The sequence below is a fragment of the Phocoena sinus genome, chromosome 20 (genome assembly GCF_008692025.1).
Source record: "Phocoena sinus isolate mPhoSin1 chromosome 20, mPhoSin1.pri, whole genome shotgun sequence".
Lineage (NCBI taxonomy): Eukaryota > Metazoa > Chordata > Mammalia > Artiodactyla > Phocoenidae > Phocoena > Phocoena sinus.
This window is the reverse complement of record NC_045782.1, coordinates 25881221-25909150: the sequence shown is the minus strand read 5'-3', so window position 1 is coordinate 25909150 and position 27930 is coordinate 25881221. Positions and strand designations below refer to the sequence as shown.

General features: G+C 42.2%; 1 protein-coding gene across 4 annotated transcripts; it reads right to left on the bottom strand.

Annotated features, from left to right (window-relative positions):
• Window positions 1–341: 341 nt before the first annotated feature.
• On the bottom strand, window positions 342–27930 carry PCTP (phosphatidylcholine transfer protein). Of its 4 annotated transcripts, XR_004347668.1 has the most exons (7): window positions 27741–27906; window positions 14738–14855; window positions 5976–6848; window positions 4036–4181; window positions 3648–3801; window positions 2699–2766; window positions 342–1584 (listed from the first exon to the last, which is right to left on the bottom strand). XR_004347668.1 is itself a non-coding variant. In XM_032617666.1 (6 exons), exons 1-6 carry the CDS (start codon window positions 27879–27881, stop codon window positions 1519–1521), a joined length of 642 nt encoding a protein of 213 aa, XP_032473557.1. In that variant the 5' UTR covers window positions 27882–27930; the 3' UTR covers window positions 342–1518. The 4 variants fall into 4 exon arrangements, 2 of the variants coding, with proteins under 2 accessions (XP_032473557.1, XP_032473556.1); XR_004347667.1 differs by having other exon boundaries at window positions 4036–6848; window positions 27741–27908; XM_032617666.1 differs by lacking the exon at window positions 4036–4181 and having other exon boundaries at window positions 3648–3819; window positions 6769–6848; window positions 14738–14852; window positions 27741–27930.

Sequence of the window (27930 nt, the reverse complement as noted above, 5' to 3'; positions counted from 1 at the left end):
ATGGTTCAGGATCTACTGGAAAGAAATGCTGTCTTTTTTTGACTCAGCAGGAACCTGAGAAGATGCAGGCCTACCATTTGCTATTAGCAGCAATCCTGCCACCAAACACGGCCCCAAATCAAAGAAACCTTAAAGAAGAACAGAGCTGATTCCTAATGCCAGTTTGAGCACCCGTATCAACACCTACTGAGACCACTCGACACCTGGCCTTGCATGTAAGTGAGCCTAAAATTCCTTCAAGTCCATGAGTTAGGTTGGATGTGACTTGCAAATCAAAGAGACCTAACAGACTTATTCTCACAGAAGGAACAAGGCAGGAAGGAGACTGCAGACAGGACAAGTATAAGTCACTCTGTATTTATTTGGTATTCAATGCACTTCCCTTTCCAGAGAGAAATTACAGAGTCTGGAGTATCCCATTTTAATAAATACCCTGCTTCTGGCTTTGCATCCCGAATTTTTATGCCCCTTAATCAATGTTTGGTACCGCCACATACAGTGGTTAAAATTTTTCCCTGAGATTATAAGGCTGTGCCTTTGTCCACAGAGTATCTTTCCCTCCAAAATTCAAGAGAAAAGTAGGAAACGGAAAGTCTTCTGGTGGTGGGAGAGGTGGATAACTTAGGTAGAATTCCTAAGAAAAAGGTGTAGAGTCAACCACACCACTAATTAATATTTCCCTGGCTGTGAACTCTTATCCTTTCAACATCTCCAAACATTCTAGAAGGGAAATTGCATAAAAAGACACTTTATCTCAATGCTGTGTGCAAAGTAGGTTGGCTTCTGGTAACTGCCAGAGCAGTCGTGATGTCTCAGTGTCCAGTAAAGTGCAGAGTTAGTGAGGTACGGACAGCCTTCCCCAGGGGCATATGGGAAAGAGAAAAACCCAGACATGGGTGATGAGAAAAAACTGTTATCACACTATACACTTAGTCAGGCCTGCAACGTTTTTCAAAATGGTTTAAAATCAAAACAGCTCATGATCCTCCACAAGCAGGAATCGGGAGAGACAGTGGATTATCATCTCAAATCAAGGCAGCAAAGCATAAGGCAAATGGACATGAATCTTCCAGTCTTGGTGCACTGAGCGTCAGTTCTGAAGAAAATGCAACTTCAGCAGGAAATCACCCCACTGGGTTGCAAGAAATCACATGTGGGAAGGAGCCAGCTTGCCAGGATCAGTCACTCTTAGATGGTGTTGTCAGTCCTCCACCCAAGATCTCCCTAGAGTGGCACAATGGATTGACTGTGTTCCTTACTGAGGACTCCTCTTTTTAAAAATAAACAAGCAAAAGTTTCCCTAATCTGACCCACATTCAACAGTGGAAGAAGGCAGCAGTTCCTGGGGAAGGAAGAGTGGGAAAGGAAGCCGGGTGTCAGGCAAACACACTTGGGGACAACCTGCTGGAGAGCGTGCAGGCCTCTGAGGACAAAAACGTGACAGGCAGGCTGAGCGCTGGTGGCTGTGGCACTTCCGGAGACATCATTCCATGGACACAAGGCTCCCAATTCCCTCCCTTAGGTTTTCTTGTGATAGTTCTGACAGGCTTTCGTCATGTCTTTCAAGAAGTTAGGAACTCCTTTCTGCAAAGGAAAGGAGACTGTCACTTCTATGTCCTCACAGGGATTATTCCTAATTCTTCAGGATGTGGCAAAGGTAAAGGAAGATGGCTTTGGGAGTAATAAATATGACAATAGGGCCCACGAGCAGATTTCCACAGAGCGTTCCAACCGATGATGACAAAAGGTAAGATGCAGGGCACAGGTAAGGCTGAACCGCAGGGGCCACTGTTATAAGACCTTGTTGTATATTTTAACTTTTGCTGATAAGAAGCTAAGATATTTCTAAGACACCATTTTTTCAAAAGAAAAATAAAACCCAAAAATGAGATTGGGTTAGGCTGTGGGATTCTTCCAAAGAAGTTAGAGAAAGGACTTGCTTTACAGAATTAGAAAATGGTAAGGATTGGGGGCGAGAGGCAGGATATGCCATTCTTTAGTTAGTGTTGAACATTGTTCAAGACTTTCTCCAAACATAGTTCTATTTACTCCTTCTCTACAGGGTGGGGATATCCATCTCTATTTTTAAGAGGGAAGAAATTGATGGCTTCCCTAGATTACACGGTCAGAAACAAGGCCAGGATTCAAAATATCATGTTTGACTCAAAACCTATGTGCTTTTTCACTCTCCCAGGGAACTGGTGAGCCTTCCAGCCAGTAAGTAGGGCCTTATAAAGCAGACTGAATGGTCAGCATGATTCCAGGTCCTAGGCAATTTCTAGTGATCTGGGTACCACTGTGGTTCCCTCTCCTTACAGAAAAACAAAATAACCATAAAAAAACCTGAAGGCTTCCCCAGGCTTGGACATGGCTGGTGTCTCCTGGGCCAGGTTGGCCTGTCTAACTCCTCCATAAGCAGATAGAGGATCCACAAGCACCACTGTCCCTATTGCGATCTATTGTGATCCTGGTGCGGGGTCTCAGAGCAAAGCAGGGAGGACTGACATTTCAGGTAAAGATTATTTGACTTTTGTCCCAGCCTCTGTGCTGGGTATTGGTAACCCCAGTCCTAATCATAGTCACTCAACAGAGCTGTCTCATAAAAGAGCTTCATGAGGCCTGAGACAGCACATCTCTTCAGCCTGACAGCCCCAACATTTGTCACACACACTTCCCCTCCTGCCTCCTGGGATCTCACCTTGGCAGCCCAGTTAATGAGCCAGGACGGAATTTGGCCACCTGGGTTATCGAAGTAATACATGAAAACTAGGGAGGGAAAGAAAAGACAATTCAAAAGGAAGAAACATGTTAGAAAGATACAATAACAAACCCTGCAAACATTCCACATTCATATCCAGGTCCAGAAAGTAAGGAGGGAGGTAACACGGAATTCAAGTGGACTCGGCCCTCTGCCTTGCCTTACGGGAGACTTACATGTAAACATTCTGAAAACAGCCAAAGCACATTCTGCTGATATTTATTAAACTCCTGGCAAGTGCTAGACTTGGATATAGTCTCTCATTTTATTATTTCTCTCACTAATCATCTCAGTCCTCAGGAGCTGATAAAATTGAACCCCAGTTTATAAATGATAAAATGGAGACTCAGAAGAGTGGGGTGACATGCCCAAGGTGGCAGATCTAACACACGTCACAACTAAGTTCAGATTTTGCCACAGCCTCAAGGCCACACTGATTCCAGTCCAGCAGGTGGCCGCATGGACCCCTCCCAGCCTCTCTCCAGAGGCTGGAACTCAAGGCAGGCAGGTCCTGAGTCCCTGGGTTTTTGCCGAGCAGGAGCTGCCTCCTCAGAGATGGTCCCACCAGCCCTCGTGCCCCGCCTTGGCCAGCATGTGCATGGACAGGACCAGCCTGAACTGAGTTTCTAAACATTTTGATTCCCTTGGATGTTCTGATTTCATCTGGACGATGCAAGAGTCAATAAAGAATGAATTGATCAGATTTAAACATCCACGCTGCGTTGTAGCCAAGCTTCTGTGGTGAATTGAGTCTCCCTTGTTTCTTTTGCACCCATGCCTAAGTCTCTGACCTCAGGGAATAAGCATCCTGCATTTTATGTGCCTTGCAGCCAGCGTGGCCTTACATCGGTGGCCCTGGCTGGTGCGCCAACACGTGCCCTCTTTTTACCTTTGCTCCCCCTCTTGCCATCGCTCTGGATCGCCAGGCTCTGCTTGTACTGCTTCACCCGAATCACGCCCGACTTCTCTGGAAACTGTGGCATGGAGGTGCTCTGGGCCAGGATCACGTGGATCTTCTGTCCTTCATGGTCCAGCTCTCGCCGCTGCCGCACATAGACGTACCACACCACCAGTCAAGGCACAACATCAAGGCCAACACCTCAGATGAGCAGAAGGAAAGCCCACAAGCCAGAAGCAGAGGGAGATAATTCTGTTCCTCCACTTGGTATTTGCTCCCTTGCACTGTTACTTCACTTCCTGCCCTATCTGCCTACCTGCCCTGCAAAACCATAGCTCCTCCCAACTGGTGTTCTTATTTGAGAGCATGTATTACCCACCTGTGAATGGTTCCCTGCTGCTTTTAGTTATGTGGGGAACCCACTCCTCGTTTCTCCAAGATGGCAATGAGATTTCAGAGAACTGGTCACGTATCAGCTATGTGATCCTGGTTTGGTTACTCAACTTTTCTGAGATTGGTTTCCCTCTGAAAGAAAAGAGGGTACCACTGCCCTGCAGGCAGACTTGGTGTGGGCTCTAGAGAGAGACTAGAGCAGAAGCAGCCCTCAGTAAACAATGGAGCCATTGCTCTTTGTCCTCTCCCTAAGCCCTAATCACTGACCACTATGCACAGAGGATGGTCAGGAAGGGTTACTTACACCTGGAGATAATAGGAAGACACATGAATACCTGAATATTTAGTAGGCAGATGCCCTTGTTGATTCTGGTTCACCAAGAATCACGAAGCCATTTCAACTCAATAAACACTTATAGAATAACCACTATGTCTGTGGCACTATTATAGGGAAGATGATTTGATTTTAAGAAACAACAAGAGTCACCACTTATTGAGTCTTACCATGTACGTGCATCGTGTGCTTTAGAGTTAGCATCAATTTTGATCCTGAGAAAGTCCCTGTGAGTTCAGCATAAGTATCCCCATCTTACAAATGACCAAATTGAGGCTCAGAGAAGTAAAGAAACTTGCTGAAGATCCCATAGCCCAGCTGAAGTGATGGAACCTGAATTTGAACCACGATTAGGCTCCAAAACCTGGTGAGATTTTCATAGCTACAGAGGGCTCAGCTCTTTAATGTGTTCATTAGACTTTCCAATAGTAGAATTTTAGGTTTCACAGGAGAAGGAATTAAAGCCTAAAATAATCCAAACAATCACTGTAAGTACAACACAGTTACACTTACTGCAACAGCCGCGACCACAGCCCCAGGCCAGCTCGGAGGCTCTACAGCACCCACGGTGGGCTGCCCCTCCCCCAGGCACCTGCAGGATGGTCTATTGCCCCCACTCTCTATGCACTGATGAGTAAAGCTCTTGAATGTTTTAGGGAAGGAATGAAGTTGCTTTAGCTCTGGATTTCCTCTCTCCGAAGTCTTTTATTTTTTCCTCACAGCAAACATGGTCCCACACCTTGCTTAGCTCATGTGATGGACATCACCTGACACTCCACTGAGGAAAAATTAACTTGATATATTGACTGCCATTTAACAGAGTTCTTTGAAGGGTTGGAAGGTCCAGCATGGCACACAGTCTATGAGTGGAGAGCCAATAGTTTACTGAGGCCCAGAGAAGTGAAGGGCATTATCCAAGGTCACAGACCAAACCAGGAAATGAGCGCACACTTAACCTGGGATCTTTCCCTCCAAAACTAATGTTCTTTTCCATTACACTGTTCTCTAATCTAAAAATTGAATAGCCCTTGTTGGAGAGACATATGTGTATATACAAGGACTGAGAAACTCATTACGGGACTGTGCGGCACTAGAAAGACAATGAAACCAAACTTCAAGGAGCACCAAGTGTCCACTCCTGAGAACAGCCCCCAGCAGTATCCACATGAGGTCAGAAAGTGGTATTGCCCTGGTCCAGATCACCTTCTCGGGTAACAGCTGGACCTGGGCCTGCCTCTGTTGCCCACTAGTGGTGAGAAACTGATGAGAAACTGAGCAGGGTTCTGAACTTCCCTTTGCCTCAGTTTCCTTCCCTGACTGATGCGGATGATGGCTCCTACCCTGCACAGTTGTTGGCAGGAGGAGAGAAAACAACATAAAATCTAAGGGATTAAGTAACCACAATTTCTTGAAATACCTACCACCTGTATTTAGCAGTCTGTGGGAATTGTGCCAGAAATAATCCCTATGGAATCTGTAATCTAGCTGGGCCAGGGCCGACACATACACACAAAACACACAGAAACAATACCCACAAACCACCCCCATGCCCCCTCTCTTTCTAAAGAACATTTAGGAACATACAGACTTACAGAACGTTAGACCTAGAAAAGATTCCAGCCATCATCCAGTTCAGTGGTTTCCAAGTTTTCTTTTTAATTCCATGGACCCTTTGTTAAAAGGATTATTTATGAAAATTCAGTGTGTAAAACATTCAGCTGCTATGATTGAAGAGAACAGTGGAGTGGAAATCTTACCTGTCCCCACCTATATTCTACCCCATCTGCCCACCCAGCAAATGTCCATCAAAACCCCCATGCTGGCCTTAAGGGGGCCTCATAGAGCCTTGGAGTGTCAGCTAAGACTTCTCACATCCATTCAAATGCTTCATATCGTAATCAAGGAAACTGAGGGGAAGAAACATACACACAGTGTCCAGATCCATTATTCGCGGAGGAAGGGAGGTGGAGGGAACTGGAAATGTGGGGCCTGAGTCCCAGCCCCCAGTGTGCTGCTAACCACCTGTGAGCCTCTGTCACATTGCCTCTCTGGGTCCCTACTTCCTCTCCTATAGATTGAGAGAGTGTATTGAATACTCTTTATGAAAAGTTGTTTTCAGGTCCCCATTTCTCTGGCACAAGGATTTCCTAGAAAACTTTTCAGGAGAGTTTGAGCTGCCCTCCCGTGACCACAATTACAGATGCTCCATGTGGTCAGGCCTGGAAATCTGAAAGCCACAAAGGAAGCAACAGCTGTAGCAGATGTCTCTGCAAGAGTCAAAGACAATACTGTCCACACCTGCTGGACATAACACCATTGGATGATGGCCATGGGGCACAGAAACACTTCAAAAGCTGAGTATTGGTGTGCTTTTGGAAAGGATACATCTCTGTTAGACATGGGAAAAGGGTACTTGACTTCCCAGTACACCACTGCTTCTCCATTGCATTCTTTTTCATAAAGTTCTAAAACAAAAAAGAAAAAGAAGAAGTTATTGCATCTAGAAGCCTCTTTGGTGTCTATTAACAAGAAGCTTTGCCTTCCATCAGGAAACTTGCACAAGCCTCTTAGATAGCCTCATCCACCAGAAGTCAGACAGAAGAAACAAGATGAACTACAATCCTGCAGCCTGTGGAACAAAAACCACATTCACAGAAAGATAGACAAGGTGAAAAGGCAGAGGACTATGTACCAGATGAAGGAACAAGATAAAACCCCAGAAAAACAACTAAATGAAGTGGAGATAGGAAATCTTCCAGAAAAAGAATTCAGAATAATGATAGTGAAGATGATCCAGGACCTCGGAAAAGAATGGAGGCAAAGATCGAGAAGATGCAAGAAATGTTTAACAAAGACCTAGAAGAATTAAAGAACAAACAAACAGAGATGAACAATACAATAACTGAAATGAAAAATACTCTAGAAGGAGTCAATAGCAGAATAACTGAGGCAGAAGAACGGATAAGTGACCAGGAAGACAGAATGGTGGAATTCACTGCCACAGAACAGAATAAAGAAAAAAGAATCAAAAGAAATGAAGACAGTCTAAGAGACCTCTGGGACAACATTAAACACAACAACATTACATTATAGCAGTCCCAGAAGGAGAAGAGACAGAGAAAGGACCCAAGAAAATATATGAAGAGATTACAGTCAAAAACTCCCCTAACCTGGGAAAGGAAATAGCCACCAAAGTCCAGGAAGCACAGAGAGTCCTAGGCAGGATAAGCCCAAGGAAAAACACATCGAGACACATAGTAATCAAATTGACAAAAATTAAAGACAAAGAAAAATTATTGAAAGCACCAAGGGAAAAATGACAAATAACATACAAGGGAACATCCATAAGGTTAACAGCTGATTTCTCAGCAGAAACTCTACAAGCCAGAAGGGAGTGGCATGATATATTTAAAGTGTTGAAAAGGAGGAACCTACAACCAAGATTACTCTACCCAGCAAGGATCTCATTTACATTTGATGGAGAAATCAAAAGCTTTACAAACAAGTGAAAGCTAAGAGAATTCAGCACCACCAAACAAGCTCTACAACAAATGCTAAAGGAACTTCTCTAAGAGGGAAACACAAGAGAAGAAAAGGACCTACAAAAACAAACCAATAACAATTAAGAAAATGGTAATAGGAACACACATATTGACAATTACCTTAAACATGAATGGATTAAATGCTCCAATCAGAAGACACAGGCTTGCTGAATGGATAAAAAAACAAGACCTATATATATGCTGTCTATAAGAGACCCACTTCAGACCTTGGGACACATACAGACTGAAAGTGAGGGGATGGAAAAAGATATTCCATGCAAATGGAAATCAAAAGAAAGCTGGAGTAGCAATACTCATATCAGATAAAATAGACTTTAAAATAAAGAATGCTACAAGTGACCAGGAAGGACACTACATAATGATCAAGGGATCAACCCAAAAGAAGATATAACAATTATAAATATATATGCACCCAACATAGGAGCACCTCAATACATAAGGCAACTGCTAACAGCTATAAAAGAGGAAATCGACAGTAACACAATAATAGTGGGGGACTTTAACACCTCACTTAAACCAATGGACAGATCATCCAAACAGAAAATTAATAAGGAAAAAACACAAGCTTTAAATGACACAATAGACCAGATAGATTTAACTGATATTCATAGGACATTCCATACAAAAACAGAAGATTACACTTTCTTCTCAAGTGCACACGGAACATTTTCCAGGATAGATCACATCTTGGGTCACAAATCAAGCCCAGTAAATGTAAGAAACTGAAATCATATCAAGCATCTTTTCAGACCACAACGCTATAAGATTAGAAACCAATTACAGGGAAAAAAACATAAAAAAACACAAACACATGGAGGTTAAACAATATGCTACTAAATAACCAAGAGATCACTGAGGAAATCAAAGCGGAAAGCAAAAAATATCTGGAAACAAATTACAACAACAAAACGATGATCCAAAACCTGTGGGAAGCAGCAAAAGCAGTTCTAAGAAGGAAGCTTTTAGCAATACACGCCAACCACATGAAATAAGAAAAGTCTCAAATAAACAATCTAACCTTATACCTAAAGGAACTTGAGAAAGAAGAACAAACAAAACCATAAGTTAGCAGAAGGAAAGAAATCATAAAGATCAGAGCAGAAATAAATGAAATAGAAACAAAGAAAACAATAGTAAGGATCAATAAAACTAAAAGCTGGTTCTTTGAGAAGATAAACAAAATTGATAAACCATTAGCCAGACTCATCAAGAAAAAGAGGGAGAGGACTCAAATCAATAAAATTGGAAATGAAAAAGAAGTTACAACAGACACTGCAGAAATACAAAGCATCCTAAAAGACTACTACAAGCAACTTTATGCCAATAAAATGGACAACCTGGAAGAAATGGACAAATTCTTAGAAAGGTATATCCTTCCATGACTGAACCAGGAAGAAATAGAAAATATGAACAGACCAATCACAAGTAATGAAATTGAAACTGTGATTAAAAATCTTGCAACAAACAAAAGTCCAGGACCAGATGGCTTCACAGGCAAATTCTATCAAATATTTAGAAAAGAGATAACACCTATCCTTCTCAAACTCTTACAAAATATAACAGAGGGAGGAACGCTCCCACACTCATTCTAGGAGGCCACCATCACCCTGATACCAAAACCAGAGAAAGATACTGCAAAAAAAGAAAATTACACACCAATATCACTGATGAACGTAGATGCAAAAATCCTCAACAAAATTCTAGCAAACAGAATCCAACAACACATTCAAAGGATCACACACCATGGTCAAGTGGGATTTATCCCAGGGATGCAAGGATTCTTCAATATACACAAATCAATCAATGTTATACACCATACTAACAAACTGAAGAATGAAAACCATATAATCATCTCAATAGATGCAGAAAAAGTTTTTGACAAACTTCAATGCCCATTTATGATCAAAACTCTCCAGAAAGTGGGCAAAGAGCAAACCTAGCTCAACATAATAAACGCCTTATACGACAAAACCCACAGCAAACATCATTCTCAATGGTGAAAAACTGAAAGCATTTCATCTAAGATCAGGAACAAGACAAGGATGTCCACTCTCATCACTATGATTCAAGATGGTTTTGGAAGTCCTAGCCATAGCAATCAGAGAAGAAAAAGAAATAAAATGAATCCAAATCAGAAAAGAAGTAAAATTGTCACTGTTTGCAGATGACGTGATACGATATGTAGAGAATCCTAAAGATGCCACCAGAAAACTACAAGAGCTAATCAATGAATTTGGTAAAGTTGCAGGATACAAAATTAATGCACAGAAGTCTCTTGCATTCCTATCCACTAATGATGAAAAATCTGAAAGAGAAATTAAGGAAATACTCCCATTTATCACTGCAACAAAAAGAATAAATTACCTAGAAATAACCTACCTAGGGAGACAAGAGACCTGTATGCAGAAAACTACAAGACACTGATGAAAGAAATTAAAGATGACACAAACAGATGGAGAGATATACCATGTTCTTGGATAGGAAGAATGAATATTGTGAAAATGACTATACTACCCAAAGCAATCTACAGATTCAGTGCAATCCCTATCAAATTACCAATGGCATTTTTTTACAGAACTAGAACAAAAAGTCTTAAAATTTGTATGGACACACAAAAGACCCCGAATAGCCAAAGCAGTCTTGAGGGAAAAAAACGGAGGTGGAGGAATCAGACTCCCTGACTTCAGGCTACACTACAAAGGTAGTCATCAAGACAGTATGGTACTGGCACAAAAACAGAAATACAGATCAATGGAACAGTATAGAAAGCCCAGAAATAAACCCATGCACCAAGAGTCACCTAATCTATGACAAAGGAGGCAAGGATATATAATGGAGAAAAGACAGTCTCTTCAATAAGTGGTGCTGGGAAAACTGGACAGCTACATGTAAAAGAATGAAATCAGAACACTCCCTAACACCATACACAAAAATAAACTCAAAATGGATTAGAGACATAAATGTAAGACCAGATGCTATAAAACTCTTAGCGGAAAACAGAGGAAGAACACTCTTTGATATAAATCACAGCAAGATCTTTTTTGATCCGCCTCCTAGAGTAATGGGAATAAAAGCAAAAATAAACAAATGGGTCCTAATGAAACTTAAAAGCTTTTGCACAGCAAAGGAAACTACAAACAAGACGAAAAGACAACCCTCAGAAGGGGAGAAAATATTTGCAAATGAATCAACGGACACAGGATTAATCTCCAAAATATATAAACAGCTCATGCAGCTAAATATTAGAAAAACAAACAACCCAATCAAAAAATGGGCAGAAGACCTAAATAGACATTTCTCCAAAGAAGACATACAGATGGCCAAGAAGCACATGAAAAACTGCTCAACATCACTAATTATTAGAGAAATGCAAATCAAAACTACAATGAGATATCACCTCACACCAGTTTGAATTGGCATCATCAGAAAATCTACAAACAACAAGTGCTGGAGAGGGTGTGGAGAAAAGGGAACCCCCTTGCACTATTGGTGGGATTGTAAATTGATACAGCCACTATGGAGAACAGTATGGAGGTTCCTTTTAAAACTAAAAATAGAATTACCATATGACCCAGCAATCCCACTACTGGGCATATACCCAGAGAAAACCATAATTCAAAAAGACACATGCACCCCAATGTTCACTGCAGCACTATTTACAATAGCCAGGTCATGGAAGCAACCTAAATGCCCACTGACAGGCAAATGGATAGAGAAGATGTGGTATATATATATATATATATATATACAATGGAATATTACTCAGCCATAAAAAGGAACAAAATTGGGTCATCTGTAGAGATGTGGATGGATCTAGAGACTGTCATACAGAGTGAAGTAAGTCAGAAAGAGAAAAATAAATATCGTATGTTAATGCATATATGTGGAACCTAGAAAAATAGTACAGATGAACTGGTTTGCAGGGCAGAAATAGAGACACAGATGGAGAGAACAAATGTGTGGGCACCAAGAGGGGAAAGTGGTGGTGGGGGGGTGGTGCTGTGATGAATTGGAGATTGGGATTGACATGTATACACTAATATATATAAAATGGATAGGTAGTAAGGACCTGCTGTATAAAAAAATAAATAAAATAAAATTCAAAAATTCAGAAGAAATAAAAAATAAGCAAGAAGCTTTGTTATGATGATCCTGTAGGGATGCTAAGCCACTCACTCATAAGGCACAGAATTCTAGAAAAAGTCAGGTTTACTACCACTGAAAGTCTGCTGCCCAGGGGCAGAGTCTAGTAGATATAAAAACAGAGTAAAAATAAAAGAACCCAGCAAAAATTGTTCATTATATAGCACAAACAACGCTCTCAAAAAAATTCAGTGAAATAAAATTAGGCATTAAAAAATAAATTTTCAGGTTTAAAAATCAGGGAAACCGGGCTTCCCTGGTGGTGCAGTGGTTGAGAGTCTGCCTGCCGATGCAGGGGACACGGGTTTGTGCCCCGGTCTGGGAAGATCCCACATACCACAGAGCGGCTAGGCCCGTGAGCCATGGCCGCTGAGCCTGCGCGTCCAGAGCCTGTGCTCCGCAACGGGAGAGGCTGCCACAGTGAGAGGCCCGCATACTGCAAAAAAAAAAAAAAAAATCAGGGAAACCACCAGATGTCACTAGAGTAGCAAATATTTTACTGTTGTGTCCTTACGCCCCCCGCCCCCCAACCTTTTAGATTTCTTGACATATTACAGGTGTCCTGGGACTGAGCGACCTAGTCTAGTGTGTTCAATTGGGAAACAAAGTTTCCAGAGAGGGCAGTGTCCTTTCTAAACAGCTAGAAAGCTGCTTAACTGTGCTAATCCTAACTTTCTTTCCTCTCTCCTATGTTGCTTTATACCACAGCTACAGGGACCAAATCTCCTTAATATCCACCATGCATATAGCGCATATAGCATCAGCTCTTGTAGGGAGATAGCAAAGGAATGCTATGAAGTGTGCAGCCTCTGTCCGCAAGCTGTGCAGGAAGCTTCTAACTAAGCATTTAGAGAAGGCGCTACACCAAGGCTGCTGAAGGAACCAAGAGAGTCCCTTGAGGAGATACTAACTGTGGCAATGTGTTAATTAATTTACCTTTTGAAAAAATGAAATCTATTAGAAGCAGACCATGGGGTAAAGAGCTTGCCAGCCCACTGGTACAGGAGGCTGAAGATGCCCTTGAAAGGAAGGGAAGGAGTAGACATCTGTTGCTTTGCCTGCTCAGCTTTGGCGCTCCTCTTCTTGGACCAGCATCTCATTCTCCTTTTTCTCCTTCACTACGCAGTTTAAGCAGAACTGACTCGGCATTAATTATAGGGGTGGGATATTGAGCCAGACACGGCCAAGGTGATTAGTTAGGGAAGGCATGTGTGGACAGAGTCTTGGCTTGCCACTCTAGCAAGTTTAGGCCAAAAAGTGTTTTATTAAAGGCTCTCATGCAGTTTACAGAAGACCTAGGAGGACCAGAGTTAGGTTAGAACCTCAGGATGGCTCCAGAGAAGCCAAACTACTGCTGTCTCTGGACTGTACTCCATAGTGTGGAATGCTGATGCCAAGTACCACACATCAGATGCTCTTCCAATGTCTACAGCACACGACTGAACAATGTCTGCTAGAGGGATGGACAGAGAACTTGTGGCTGCTCCCTTGAATAAGTGGCATCACAATTCCCCCTAGGTAGGAAGGCTATTTGATAGCACTAAGTGACCCAAAACCATGATAAATGTCCCAAGGAAGTAAGTATATGATCCATATTGAGGCTATGAGAGCCAACCCTGGGACTCTGGCTGCATCAGTAGGAAAGTTCCTATTCCTCTGGGGTTACGTACATGGTTAGAATGTAAGCCTGCAACCTCTGGTGGCAACTTTGCCATGACATAAGAATCTGCCTGAGAATGAGATCAACACAGAAGAAAACACAGTCAAGCTGGAGATATAAAGTATTGGATGTAGCTGACCTGGAAGCCAGACAACTATGCACTTTTAAATTCCATGAACAACAACAACAAAAAAAAAAACGCTTTCTCCTTTTCTTACACTGGCATTTGTTAGTGCTTGGTTACTTGCGACTAAGATTCCTGACCACAGCAAGGGTATGTCAGGGTTTCTGTGTCCCTGGGCTAGCTGCTGCGTATCTATGCTGCTGTCACTGGGATGGCAGAGGCCACTCCCCACTCTAAGTGGTAGGAAGAGCCCCTATCTAATGCTTCTCATAACTCTCCCTCAATTCTAGTGAAAATCTAAGAAGTGTAGCCAGGTGGCCAGCCTAGGCCCTTGGGGCTCTGGACCCTCCTCCCACCCTAGTTCCAGATTCTGCTACCCCAGCAACTCAATAGCACCCAACTGCTCACAATTTTTTAATATTTCATGTTGTTTCATGCCTTCCTCACTTTACTCATGCTATTCCTAGACCTCAAATGCCCTTTAACCACTCACCCCCTCACCCTCTCACCTCTTCACATATAGGTATTCTTGCCATTTATAAAACTCTGATTCAACCTCTAAAACAAAGCTTGGGTACCACCTCCTCCAAGAAGCTTTCCATGACCACCTAGGTTTATGAGATGACAACGAACTTATAATAAGAACAAAGCAGCCCTCAGAGCAAACTGGAGAGTGACTCTAATAGTATGCAAGGAGCAAATCCTAAGATTAGCAAAGTCACATTTTAACCTAGAACTTTAAGACATATATGCCAAAATTAAAAATGAAACATAGTAAAAATTAAACCTTTTGCTTACTGCTGGCTAGAATAAATAACATTAGATTCTACTTTCTAACTGGTTTTGTTAAATTGTGTCACTCACCTTTAACATATTGGTCCCACTGTTTTCTATAGTCTAAGTCCATAAAGACATCTGCAAGTAGATCCGGTGAGCAATCCTCCAGAAAGCCAAAGACCTTATACTCATACAGTCCAGTCTGCTATAAAAACAGAACAGATAGAAACAACCTATTGATTCTCAGGTTGAGATTACACAGCATATGAAAAACAGCTGTTCATGCAGCACCATTATTGAGCACCTCCTCTTGGTCTTAGTGAAACAATAGTGAAAAAGCAGATGAGGAACCTGCTCTCGTGGGTCTTATATTTGGCCTTAGGCATTGGAGGTGGTGACAGCTATATGCTATCCAGGTAATTTAAGTAGGATAAAAGAGGGTTATGTGATAAATGGTGTCTAGTTTTGGTGGGCTGGTGGTGTGTCCTATATCATCGGGTGTTCAGGAAATGTCTCTATGAGGGATTTATCAGAACGGTTTCTTCTAAATATTAGAAGGATCCAGCCATGGGAAGATGAGGAAAGCCCACTTCTGGTTGGGAGGGGGCCCGACGGTTTGCCTTACTCACAGAACAGAAAGTCAGGGGATCCAGAGAACTGTGATGGGGGAGAGTGGTAAGGGCTGAGGTCAGAGAGGTAGTAGAGGTCATGCCCAAAGGGCTTTGTAAACCAGGGTAAAGGGGTGAAAATATTTTTATAACTGCTCTGGAAAACCAACAAATAATTTTAAATATGGGAATGACTTTAAATAGGCGATGACTTTTAAAAGATGATTCTTGCTTCTTGGTAGAAAGTAGATCATAAGGGAGCAAGGAGATGGGTTAGAACAGCGGTCCCCAACGTTTTTGGCACTAGGGACCGGTTTCGTGGCAGACAATTTTTCCACGGACCAGGGTGGAAGATGGTTTCGGGATGATTCAAGTGCATTACATTTATCGTGCACTTTATTTCTATTATTATTACATTGCAATATTTAATGAAATAATTATATAATTCACCATATTGCAGAATCAGTGAGAGCCATGAGCTTGTTTTCACTTGCCATTCACTGATAGGGTTTTGAAATGAGTCTGCAAGCAATTGATTTATTTTGGTCTCTGTGTAGTCAAACCTCTCTGCTAATGATAATCTGTATTTGCAGCCACTCCCCAGAGCCAGCATCACGGCCTCAGCTCCACCTCAGATCATCAGGCATTAGATTCTCATGAGAAGCACGCAACCTAGATCCCTCATGTGAGCAATGCACAGCAGGGTTTGCGCTCCTATGGGATTCTAACGCCACTGCTGATCTGACAGAAGGTGGAGCTCAGGTGGTAATGCGAGCGATGGGGAGTGGCTGTAAATACAGATGAAGCTTTGCTCGCTTACATGCCACTCACCTCCTGCTGTGCAGTGCGGTTCCTAACAGGCCACAGACCAGCACCAGTCCGTGGCCCGGGGACTGGGGACCCCTGAGTTAGAAGACCAGTGCTATGGTCCAGAAAAGAGATGATGGTGATTAGACAGGAAGGTAACAACAGTGATGGGGAGAAGTCAGTGATTTAGGGACACATTTTGGAAGTAATGTCAACAGGAATTGCTGACAGACTGGCCGTGGGGACAGAGAAAACAAAAGTTGAGGATAATTCTTATAACACTTGCTTAAACAACCAGGTTGATGGGAGATCCATTTTCTAAGACAGAGGAAACTTGCAGAGGAGGTGATTTGTGGGCTGCAGGGTAACCAAGAGTTCTACCTTGAGCAAGTTGAGTTTGAGAGGCTTATTAAACATCCATGTAGGGGTATCATATAGGTAGCTAGCATTCAGGGTTCAGACTACTGTTTTAGATATCCATGGGGCGCAATGAAACCCAACACATTGTTTTACCAATTCCAAGACAGAATTTTTCTATAAGTGACTTTTTTTTAAAGTCTTTATTGAGTTTGTAACAATATTGCTTCTGTTTTATGTTTTGGGGTTTTCGCCACAAGGTATGTGGGATCTTAGCTCCCCAACCAGGGACTGAACCCTCACCCACTGCATTGGAAGGTGAAGTCTTAACCACTGGACTGACAGGGAAGTCCCTATAAAAGACTTGTGTATAAAAGTATGAAAAGGGGGCAACACACCAGCCTCAAATCATACTAGTCCCTTTTATTCAGTAAAAGACCATATCTAGATTCCTAAGTACAAGAGATTTTCCTTGTTTTCATGTTAAGCCATATTCTGTGAGGGTTCTGGGCTGGAGTTGGTGACACTACACGCTTCACTCTCCATACAATTGCAGCTAACAATTCCTGAACCTCACCTTGTCTAAAGGCTCTATTGTTAAAATTAAATCAATGCCTCTTAATTTCAGTGCAAAAGCAAACAAACAAACAAAAATGAAGCTTTTATATGTATTCATATTTCCATGTGCTAACGCAATCTGATTGGCTAATCAAACATGAATGAACCCATCTTCTTAAACACCGTTCCAGGTACTTACCTGAGGTCAAGGGGTAAACATGGGGAATCTTTCTAGAGATCCTGAGGCTTCAATTGTCCCCTGACTCAGGTGGCATAACCCAGGGATAAGCATATCCCAGTTTAGGAATCTCAGATGTATATGAAAGTACCTGGCAGGATATGGAAGGTAAAATTGAAACTGAATTCATAAGGATGTTTCAGTTCCAAAAGTATGTGGCTTTATACCAAGGGTTTCCAACCAGCAAATGACAAACTAGTAGGTCTGACCTCCTTATATGCTGTACCATGGATGCCCCATAGGAAAGGCAGGACTCAAGAGAAACATCTCCTTCCCTTCCTGTCCCCTCCCCTCCAGTTCACAGATGGAAAGATAGTGAGGGATTGTACACACCACACATCTACACCCACACACATTTTAATGTCTTAGGAGAGGGACAATTAGCTTCCGTTCAGGAGTACTGGGTCCCCATTTTCTACACATACTAAGCAAAAGGGATAATTATGTGTAGAGATAATGATCTCCCCAACTCCACATGAGTTACCTTTGGTTATCTGAATGAATCAAGACAGTTTTCTAGAACTGGTTCCCATCCCTCTGAATATAGTTTCAGCCCTAGTAACCTCAGTCTTGTACATATCACAGAAAAGAAAAACAGAAAGCTCTCTAGGAAGAGAAAAATAGAAAGATGGGATTAACCTGAATACAAAAGAATGAACTATTGGGACAACTTCCTTTAAACACTTCCTTCGTGGCAGAACTGAGAAATGCCAGAACTCCAGAGGACAAAATGCTTTGTGACACCTTTTCTAGGCTATCAATAAAATGTTCTTTTCAGGCTCTGAGCAACCCCACCCAAATTCTTGGATCAAAGCACTTTTTCACCCCTTATTTCTTTCAAAAGAGGGTCTCAGCAAACATACTCACATTTTCATTATATCTTTTACAAAATAAAGTGAATTTTTTATAATTATAGAAATAATTCATATTCATTAAGGAAAGTTAGAAGATGCCAAAAATAATAAAGAAAATTAAAATGATGTGAAATTCCATAATCCACAAGTACCCACTGGTAATATTTGACATGTTTTTTGAGTAAATAAATACTTCTATGTGTTATAAAATGGGAGTAAGATGGATAAACAACTTGTATTCCTATTTTTAACTATATTAATTTGAAACTATGGAGCAATAACAACTAATTTAATTATTCTTATAAGTTATTTCTGTTTCCATATATTTTCACAATTATGAGCATTGCTGGAAAAATGATTCTGTATGGACAAACTTGGTTCATAATTCTAACATTTTCACAAGGAAAGCAAATTCTTCCTTAGAGATAAATTTTAGGGTAAAGGACATTAACATTTTAATGCTCTTTTAACTTTTTCTAAACCTTTAAGAAAAATTTTTACCTATTTATAGTCTCACCAGTAGCAAAGAAGTATCTTCTCAGGATTAGGTACCATTGTTTGTACAAACAATTTAATAGAAAAAGAAAATAAACCTTAGTTTTATTTGGGCAATGTTTCTAGTATTGCCCACATAAAACTTCAGTATTTAGTCTCTTTCAAATTAGAGATATAATTCCTGTACAACATTTGTTGCAGATATGTTTCCAAACATACTAACATTTCAATAAATGACTCCAAACAAGTTTACTGAAGAGGTTCTTGGCTTTTCCTGAAGGTCCTCCAGAAAACCACTTCTAAGAAAGGCTCACTTTTTTTAATCTAAAGTAAAACACACTGCATGATCTTCTAATGCTCCCTGTATAGGATATTTAATTTCCTATACTTGACATGGTAAAGGAATTATTCAATGGTAGAGAATCAGTCAATATCATGTGTAGAATATAATTCCCAGAAGAAACAGAAGATTCATTATAGCATATACTCTCTTTCTTACTAAGAGAACCCCTATGGCCATGTGCACAGCTAAAAACTTTCCTGGTCTCCTATACACATAGAGGTTAATAGCCATAAGACACCTCCCTCTTGTTTTGAATGTATATATTTCTGGAGCTGCAGCAGCTATTTTGTGACTAAAAGACAACAAACATGAGAAAGCAGAGTGAAAATATTCAGAGTTTTATTAAGGTCGTTGATCAGCTAAACCAATGCCAGCAACTGCTGACCTCTGAACTACTTGTTAGGTGAGAAAAATAAACCCCTCTTTGCTTAAGTCATTGTTAATCCAGTTTTCTGTTACTTGCAGCTAAAAGCAATCCTAATTATTACAGGTAGCTCTTACTAAGAATTGTACTTGAGTTCTGTCATCCCAGAAAACAGCAGAAGTTAAGAAAATCTCCCACCCTTTGGGTTCCAGAAAACAGCTTATCACAAAAGAACCACCTTTCCCCTCATGACTTAGATGAGACTCACATACATGCCCCTTGTTTACCTGTCACAAGGCCAGACATAGAGCATCTAAATTCCCTTTCATTGCCCTGTAAATGATTAGCTAAACTGCTTATTCCACTGATCAATTGGAACAAAATACTTGTTAACCAAGCTAGTTAAGCACCTCTCCTTCCTCCAGACCCTAAACTTTGGCCCAGCCTCAGCCTGAGTCAGCATCCAGCACCTCCTGATAACGGACTGGCCTCAGGGTAAGATATTCTCTGTTCTCTTCTCCAGTCAGGCAACCTTCATCTCACTTGCCCATACATGGCTTCTAGCCTTGCTGACTTCTCTCTATAAAAGAAAGACCTTTCTGCCTCACTTCTGAGATACTCGTGGATCTTATGGTCAAAGTATTCCCCCTTCTGCAATAACCCCCAACCCTAAGTCCAGGTTTGTTTTTGCTTTAACATTATTTTAAGTAGAAAAGTAGACTGACAAAACATTACAAGCAAATATGACTATGTGTAAAACATTAAAATAGTACAGAAATACATAAGCATTACTAAAATGAATTGTCAAGGAAGAGAAGAGATAATGGACACCATTAATGGACTAACTTGAAGCATATTTAATTTTGCACAGATATCTGAAACCTCACACACACTATCATAGAAAGTTCCATCTCCTTCCACTATGTAACTCAGAAAAAATTTATGGACCCACTATGTTCTTGGCCCTGAGAAAACAATCAGGCATAGTCCTATACTTGGTTTTTCAGCTTGGAATGTATTTCCTTTGGTGATCTGTCAGCAGTCACTGCAACAATCATGTATTATGCATTTGAAGTCTTCCAATCACTCGGACCTGCTGTAAGTTCTTTCAATAACACTAGCATTTGTTTCTCTAAACACAGTGCAGTTTTCAGTTTTATATTCATTATGTCATAGCCCTGTGGTATCAATAGGGGCATTGGTGTCATCTCCACCTTTACATGAGGAAATGAAGCTCAAAAACACTACATTAGTTGCCTGAGTCCTACAGTTAACACTTGGGACAGCCAGAAAGAGGGTGACACCAGCCCCTTCTTCTTCCCACAAAGTCTTCTAATTTAGCTCTATTCTCTCTGCACATTTGCTCCAAGCCACTGTTCCAAATGACAAGCTAATAATTTCAGTAAAGACAACACAAGCTCTTAGAGCTGGAAGGGGCCTTAGACCCTTATGGAAAAGGTGACAGTGACTCTCCAAGAGTCAACTGATGACTCTTGGTGGCCAAGCGTGGATGGGAAACTGTCCCTTCCAGTCCCCAAGCCAGTGTTCCTGCACCAGACCACCCAGGATGGACCTCCCACTGAGATGTTCCCATGAGTCCTTCAGCCTGGTGTGTTTGTCCAATAGGCCTCCAACAGCCAGAAGAGGTATCTTTTAGATGCTGCTTCTGGGGCACTGAGACAAGGAAAAAGGAAAAGGCAGAAATGGAGAAAGGATAAATATTATCACTTTCAATGAGCTAGGGCTGTGGTATTTTTCCATATAGTATTTCAGAGTCATCTCAAAACTCCCGTGCCAGGAAATACAGCATGGTATTTATAGAATGGGCTTGGAGTCACAACCCAGGTATGGTCTAAGCTCTTCCACCTACTAGCCTTGCTTTCCTCAGCTGCAAAGTGGGTCTAATAAGAGTTTCTACCTAGGGGAATGATTATGAGGATTAAATTAGATAATCCATCTAAAGCTCTTACTGTGGTGCCCAGTATGTAATAAGTACTTAGTAAGTACTAATAAGGTAGGTGTAATAATGATCTCCTTCTTCCAGATTAAAGAACTGATAATTTAGAACTGTAATGTAATGCACATTTTACAGGAACTAACATCTATGCAGCACCTGCTGTAAGCTGGGCACTGTACTTGGAGATTAATACTCATAATAACCCTATGAAATAAGCATCTCATTATCTCTACTTTATCAGTGAAGAAGCGGAAGGGGTGTGGAGGCACGCTTTAGCAATTTGCTACTGTCATAACTAATTTTTGAGATGTTCTGTTATTCTGGCTTACTAGTCTAAAAATCAAGCCATTACATTTCTTACCAATTGTAATTCAAATGCATTTTTAAAAAATTTCAATTTTTTAAATTGCATTCACAGAGTTAAAATATTTTGAGAAACATTGCTGCCAACATTTCACTTATTTGTCCTAAGCAGAATAAATTCTGTAGCGCTAATGTGTTTACATCTGAGAAATGTCAAAAGGTCATAATGTTTGTGTTTCACATTTGCAATTCCCACACAGGAGTAATCCCACAGAGGAGTAATCCCCACTGTCCCTAAACCCTGACACTTCACCTGCAGAAAGGCATCACTCATTCTCTTCAATTATGGTGTTTATCCACATTTACATCACTAACTACAAGACAGCCTTGTTGAATCACATCTCTCTAATCCTATAAATGCACCCTCGAGTGTGCACTGAATTTTCTTTGCCTCTCATAGAAGAGCTCATTTCCATTCCTCAGGCCCTAGGACACCTCTCCAATCTACCACTGTGGAAACTGTCCAACTCCAGCCCTCTGTGGCAAGTAACAGGCTCACAAGGTATGAAAAGTAAGCATTTTTCACCAACAAGAATCACTCCTAATGGCAGATGTCAAAGCTATAGCTGCCACTGGGCAGTGTGTATGAAGAAGACTGTATGAAGAAAGACAGCTGACTAAATCGGGTTCAATATTTGAGGTCTCTCCAAGAACACATGGCATGTTTAATCCTGAAGGACTGCAGATAGCTAGGTAAGATAACACTGATAGCTAACGCTTGTTGAGTACTTACTGAATACCAGGCCCTGGGCTGACTGCATTACAGGGGTCATCCCATTTAAGCTACGCAATGAAAATATGAGGTGTGGACCATTGGTAAACTCATTTTACAGACAACAAAACTGAGGTTTAAAGAAGTTCTGAGAAATTCCTGGAAAAGTTAAGTCTGTAGAGACAGGAAGTAGCTTGGTGGTTGTCTGAGATTGGCAATGGGAACAGGGGATGACTGCAAATGGGCAGGAGGTTTCTTTGGGGGTAACACACCTGTTCTAAAATTAGGCTTGGGGAAGGCTGCATGACTCCATAAATTTACTAAAAATCAGTGAACTGTACACTTAAAATGAGTAAATTTTGTGGTACTTAAATGATACCTCAAAAAAGCTATTAAAATAAAAACAAAAGGTTATGAAACCCACCCAAGGTCACACAACTAATGAACTTGAAGTTCATTAGTTGCAACAGAACCTGGACTTGAAGCCAGCGATGTGACCGCAGAGTTCAAAGTCTATGATCCTGCCTCAAATAGTCACTGACCTCTCCCAACATGTCATTAGATAAATTAATAAGCCCTCAGGGTGCATATAGCATTAGGGTGACCATATAATTTATCATTCCAACCAGAACACTTTTGAGTGAGAGAGGTGTTATAAAATTTTTCACCAGGACAAGTGTAAACCGGGTCTGTGGTGGGTATATCAGGACATAGATCACCCTTGGTATATCTCACAACCAAACACCATTCAATTTACAAGGTGCTTCAAAATGTATCCTCTCATTGGATCCCTGTACAAATTTCAGGACAGGAATTATCTCCAGCTTGTAGATTGGGAAGCAGAGACCCAGTTAGGGTCTTAGGTTCATAAATCCTAAAGTGACAGAGCAATTAGGCATCAAAACTGTACATTAGACCAGGGTTGCTAAATCTGTCATGCTGACTATTTTTCACAGTCCACAAGCTAAAAATGGTTTTTACATTTTTAAGTGGTTATATAAGTCAATACAAAATTACCTCCATTTTGCCTCTTAGCCTGTAAAGCCTAAAATATTTTCTATTTGGCTCTTTACATAAAAAAATTCACAGTCCCTGCTTGAGACCATTGCCACCACCACTTCTAAAACATACACCCCAGGAAAACTCTGAATTACTAGAGTTGTACTGCAATTCCACATGCAAAAGAGAAATCTTTGCATCATAAGCCCCAAATATACTATATTTTATTTTGAATCACATGGCGGTTTACCATCTAAGCTCAGACCACCCTTCAAAGTAAATCTGCCAATCTTGAGCACACCATACAAAAGAAACACCGAAAAGTCTTAAATAAATCATATTCAAACTCAGAAAACCAAAGAGAAAAAGAAAATCTTGAAAGATGCTGTAGCAGGAGGGATGGGGGAGCACTTTACCTACAGAGGAATACAGATGAGAATTACAACAGACATCTCCTGAGAATCCACCCTGCAAAAAGAGGGTGGAGTGAAATATATAATATTTTGAAAGAAATAAGTTACTGACTAGAATTCTATATCCAATGAAACTGTCCTTCAAGAGTGAAGAAGAAATAAAAACTTTTTCAGACAAATAAAAACTGACGGGGCTTCCCTGGTGGCGCAGTGATTGAGAGTCCGCCTGCCAATGCTGGGGACACGGGTTCGTGCCCCGGTCTGGGAAGATCCCACGTGCCGCGGAGCGGCTGGGCCCGTGAGCCATGGCCACTGAGCCTGCGCGTCCAGAGCCTGTGCTCCGCAGCGGGAGAGGCCTCAACAGTGAGAGGACTGCGTACCGCAAAAAAAAAAAAAAAAAAACTGAGGGAGTTCATCACTAGCAGACCTCCTCTAGAAGGAATGTTAAAAGAAGCTTTTCAGGCAGAAGAAAAATGGTATAGGTCAGGCGCTCAGATCTACACAGCAAAAAAAAGTGTCTGTTTTATTGTCTTAAAGCTTCTGGAAGGCATGAACTTTGTCTTATTCATCAGGCATCACCAGGGCTTAGCAAAATGCAGGCACACAATAGGTCCTGAAAGACTGCTTGAATGGGTCATGAACCAATATTCTGGAGGTTTCTTCTCACTAGGACACATTCAAACAGCCCAAAGGCAGCTGTGGAGCACAAAGTTCGACTTATACCTGGAGACGGAAGAAGGGGATCCTACTCATCCCTCTCCCTTCATTCCCCCAAATCTAAATCTTGGGACCAGCATCTTCATACTGCCTCATACCACACCCTCAACCTGAGAGACAAGTGAGGAGAGGGAGAACTGAGGCTCTGACATGTCCATCCAGTTGTATGCTCAGGAAAGATGAAACAGGAGAGAGACAGAGAAAGAGACAGACAGAGACAGAGAGTTAGCCTCGATCAGCGGCAGGAAGTAGAAGGAGGCAACACATGATGTTCAGCTTTAAGACATGGTGGCCCTACCCATGAGTAAATATGGCTCTGTAAGTGTCCTGGGTGCAACAATTGTTCCATCAATCACACTGGTACCTACTCCTCCCTTAAGAGAGAGGCAGAAGGGTGGGAGAAGGGAGCAGAAGAGTCCTATCATCTGGAAGTAAAGAAGCCCATGATGCAAACTGGATTATGATCCCACCTGGGGAATGGGAGTGGAAGCTTCTCATCCATCGAGGTAAATCTGTTCTCATGGCAGTTAAATCTCTGTCCCTCAGAAAGACCAAACTTTCTCTCAGTCCAGCCTGGCTAACCACAGAGTTTTCCCAGTAAATCCAAGCTCTCAGTATTTTAGAAGGTCAACAATATAGGAAAGAACAGTCCCTAGGAAAGTACTGTCTGCTCCTTACCAAACTCATTGATTAGAAGACCTATGAGAGGACAAAGGCAGTCCCTTCTCACAGTGCCAGACGCTTGGCTTAAAAACATAAGAAGTCAAGCGCTCAGCCAGATCTTTTCAGTCCAACACTTTCTTGGTCTAAATCAGTGATATGAGCCTCTGCACACCAGTTTCACACCATCTATTGACAGTTCACAATGTCTACTGGCATGGTAACCAGCCTAAAGCTCCAGCGAGATCTGACTGCAGATCCCTGGGAAAGCATTTGTAAGTAACCCACGGCCTTTCTCTCCAGCGGAACTTCTCAACACTGTTCAGGGGACCACATTCACTCCCAAGTGACCACTAATTTAAAAATCAGGGAGAGTGAGTCTTAAAGTGGGCATTGCTTTTGTCTTAAGATACTCCTTTTTCTCACCCTTACCTTTCAGTTCCCACTGCTTCTCATCTCTAGGGCCCTCTCCTGCCTCTCAATGTCAGAACCCCCTTGAGCACCATGCAAGATGCTCCCCATATATCAGTGGTTCTCAAAGTATGGTCTGTGGACCAGGAGCTTCAGCATCACTTGGCAACTGGTTAAAAAGAAAGAAAGAAAGAGAAAAGAAAGAAAGAAAGAAAGGAAAGGAAGAAAGAAAGAAGAAGGGCTTGTACCCAACACAACAGGGCCTCTTGACATTTAATACAGATGGAGATAAAGGTGGCCCTCCATCCTAGCTATTGAGGCTCAAGGGCACAGCTCTGGGAATCGTACAGCCTCCAACTTACGAAACTTCTCCGGAAAGACCTGTCAATGTACCATGACTGCCCTCACACCCAGAACAGGTGGAAATAAGACTTACAGTTGGTAGGGATAGGAACTATTCTGAATACCACTCACATCCTCCCCACAGGAGGGAGATGGGACCTGCTACATAACAATACACAATGGAAACAATACATAATACAATGCCAGTCACTCTGTCTCAGCTCAGGCAGTGGATGTTGTGCGATAAAAGGCACAAAATCAAAAGAGCACAAGCCCTTGGGGAGAGGTGAGGGGAGCAGTCAGGGTTGACTGGAGGACAGGAGGGGTATGGACAAGTCATGGGAGGTAAAGCTGGAGATGTGAGTTGGGACCAGCCTAGTACCACGTGCACAGCCCACCTGGCAGCACTTGCCCTCTTTCAGAGTCAGTGCAGGAGCATATTTACACACAGGTCTGGAGCTAGATAGCTGAGTTCCAATCCCAGTCTGAGTCTTGAGCAATCAACTTAACCTTTCCACATATCCATTACCAAATTGGTAAAAAGGTGATAGTCATAGTACCTTACATATACATACATAGGAACTTACAACATGCGGTTGATGTGAGCATTAAGTCAATGCCTGCAAAGCACTTAAACAATGCCGGGAGCCTAAGAAAGCATGCAATGTGTTAGCTATTACTGTAGGTATTATTATTGTTAATTCTGCAATCAACAGGGCCACTGGAAGGAGAGTGATAAGATCACAACCTCTCCTTCAGGTGCTGGATTGGACTGTAGTGTGTAGGACGGAAGGGATCAGAGAGGTGGAAGGCCAAGAAACTAGTTTGGAGGTCACTGCAATTCTAGGTAAGAGGTGCCACTCAGAGTAGCAAAGGTAAAGGAAAGAAAGGGAAGGGAAATGGACCAGACATCAGATACATCTGAGCAGTGAACTGACAACACTTGGCAAATGACTGGGCATGGCTGGTGCGGAAAATGAAATGGTCAGAAGATAAAAGGATGTTGTCCGAAAACATGTCCATTTTTGCAACAAGGTAACTGCTGAAATGACACTAAGAAATTAATTCTGCCTGCTCCTTACTAAGCTTCCTGTTCATCCTGTTGTACCCAGTGACCCTGGTACTCACAGACATTCAGAGCTTCTTCCTTCTCTAACACTCTAATCTTCTGATCCTCTGCCAGGAAACCTCAACTTCACTTACCTTGTCTAAAGGTGACTTTTAAGCTACTTGCCATGCAGCTACCCGCACACAGAGCAACTGATGACTGGCCATCATTCCACGGGGCTCCAAAACCCTCCAGGCAGGCCCCCAACTCCATTCCTCCTACCCTTTTAATCTTTCTCCCGGGAGGCTTCAGACAAGTTATTAAGTCCAATTTACAAGGAAGTGGGGAGCATCCAAACGAAGCAAGTCAGTAAAATGACTAGAGATGACAGTAGGTCCCTTCTCAGCAACACTCCTGTCCCCACACGTATCACCCTGCACATCCACTCTCTGAAAAGTCCAGTCTCTTTTCTACCTGTATTCAATCCTAAAATACTTCCCACCACACAGACACCACTGACATCCACCCGGGAGCGGGGCTCCACGTCCCTTGCAGGCAAGTGCACGGAGCTAAGAATCAGCAGACCCACCTTTTAACTCTATCAGTAAGTTGTAACAAACGACTTGCCCTGTCGGGCCTCAGACCTGAGCCTAAATTCTGATGACCTGCCCACTCCCCGCGACCAGCAGGGGGCAAAGTCGGCGGGAGGCACCCCCAGAGCTAGCTCCTCTGGGTTCCAGAAGACCCGCGAGGTCCGCACTTCCGGATACAGCCCCGCACTCTCCGCGGGCAGGGGAACCCAGTAAGCTGTCGCCCCGTGCTCCTCCAGCGGGCCTACAGCTACCTGGTCCAGCAGCCGGTAGATGCTGATACCGAAGGTCTCCACCAGCAGCTCCCAGTCGGCCCCGGAAAGTGCGGGCTGCTGAAGCTCAGCGAAGGCTTCCCGGAACTGCTCCTCAGAGAAGCCGCCGGCCCCAAGGTCCATCCTTCCGCAGTAGCTGCTTCTCAACCTGCCTGGAAGGCCAAGGACAGGC

Excerpts from the sequence above, each read along its gene's own strand:
- PCTP (XM_032617665.1), bottom strand. The coding sequence starts at position 27,881 with ATGGACCTTGGGGCCGGCGGCTTCTCTGAGGAGCAGTTCCGGGAAGCC. Across the intron at positions 3,820-6,768 it reads TTCCCATGTCTAACAGAGAT|TACGTCTATGTGCGGCAGCG; the intron begins GTATCCTTTCCA and ends CTGGTGGTGTGG. Across the intron at positions 2,767-3,647 it reads TGGCAAGAGGGGGAGCAAAG|TTTTCATGTATTACTTCGAT; the intron begins GTAAAAAGAGGG and ends TTCCCTCCCTAG.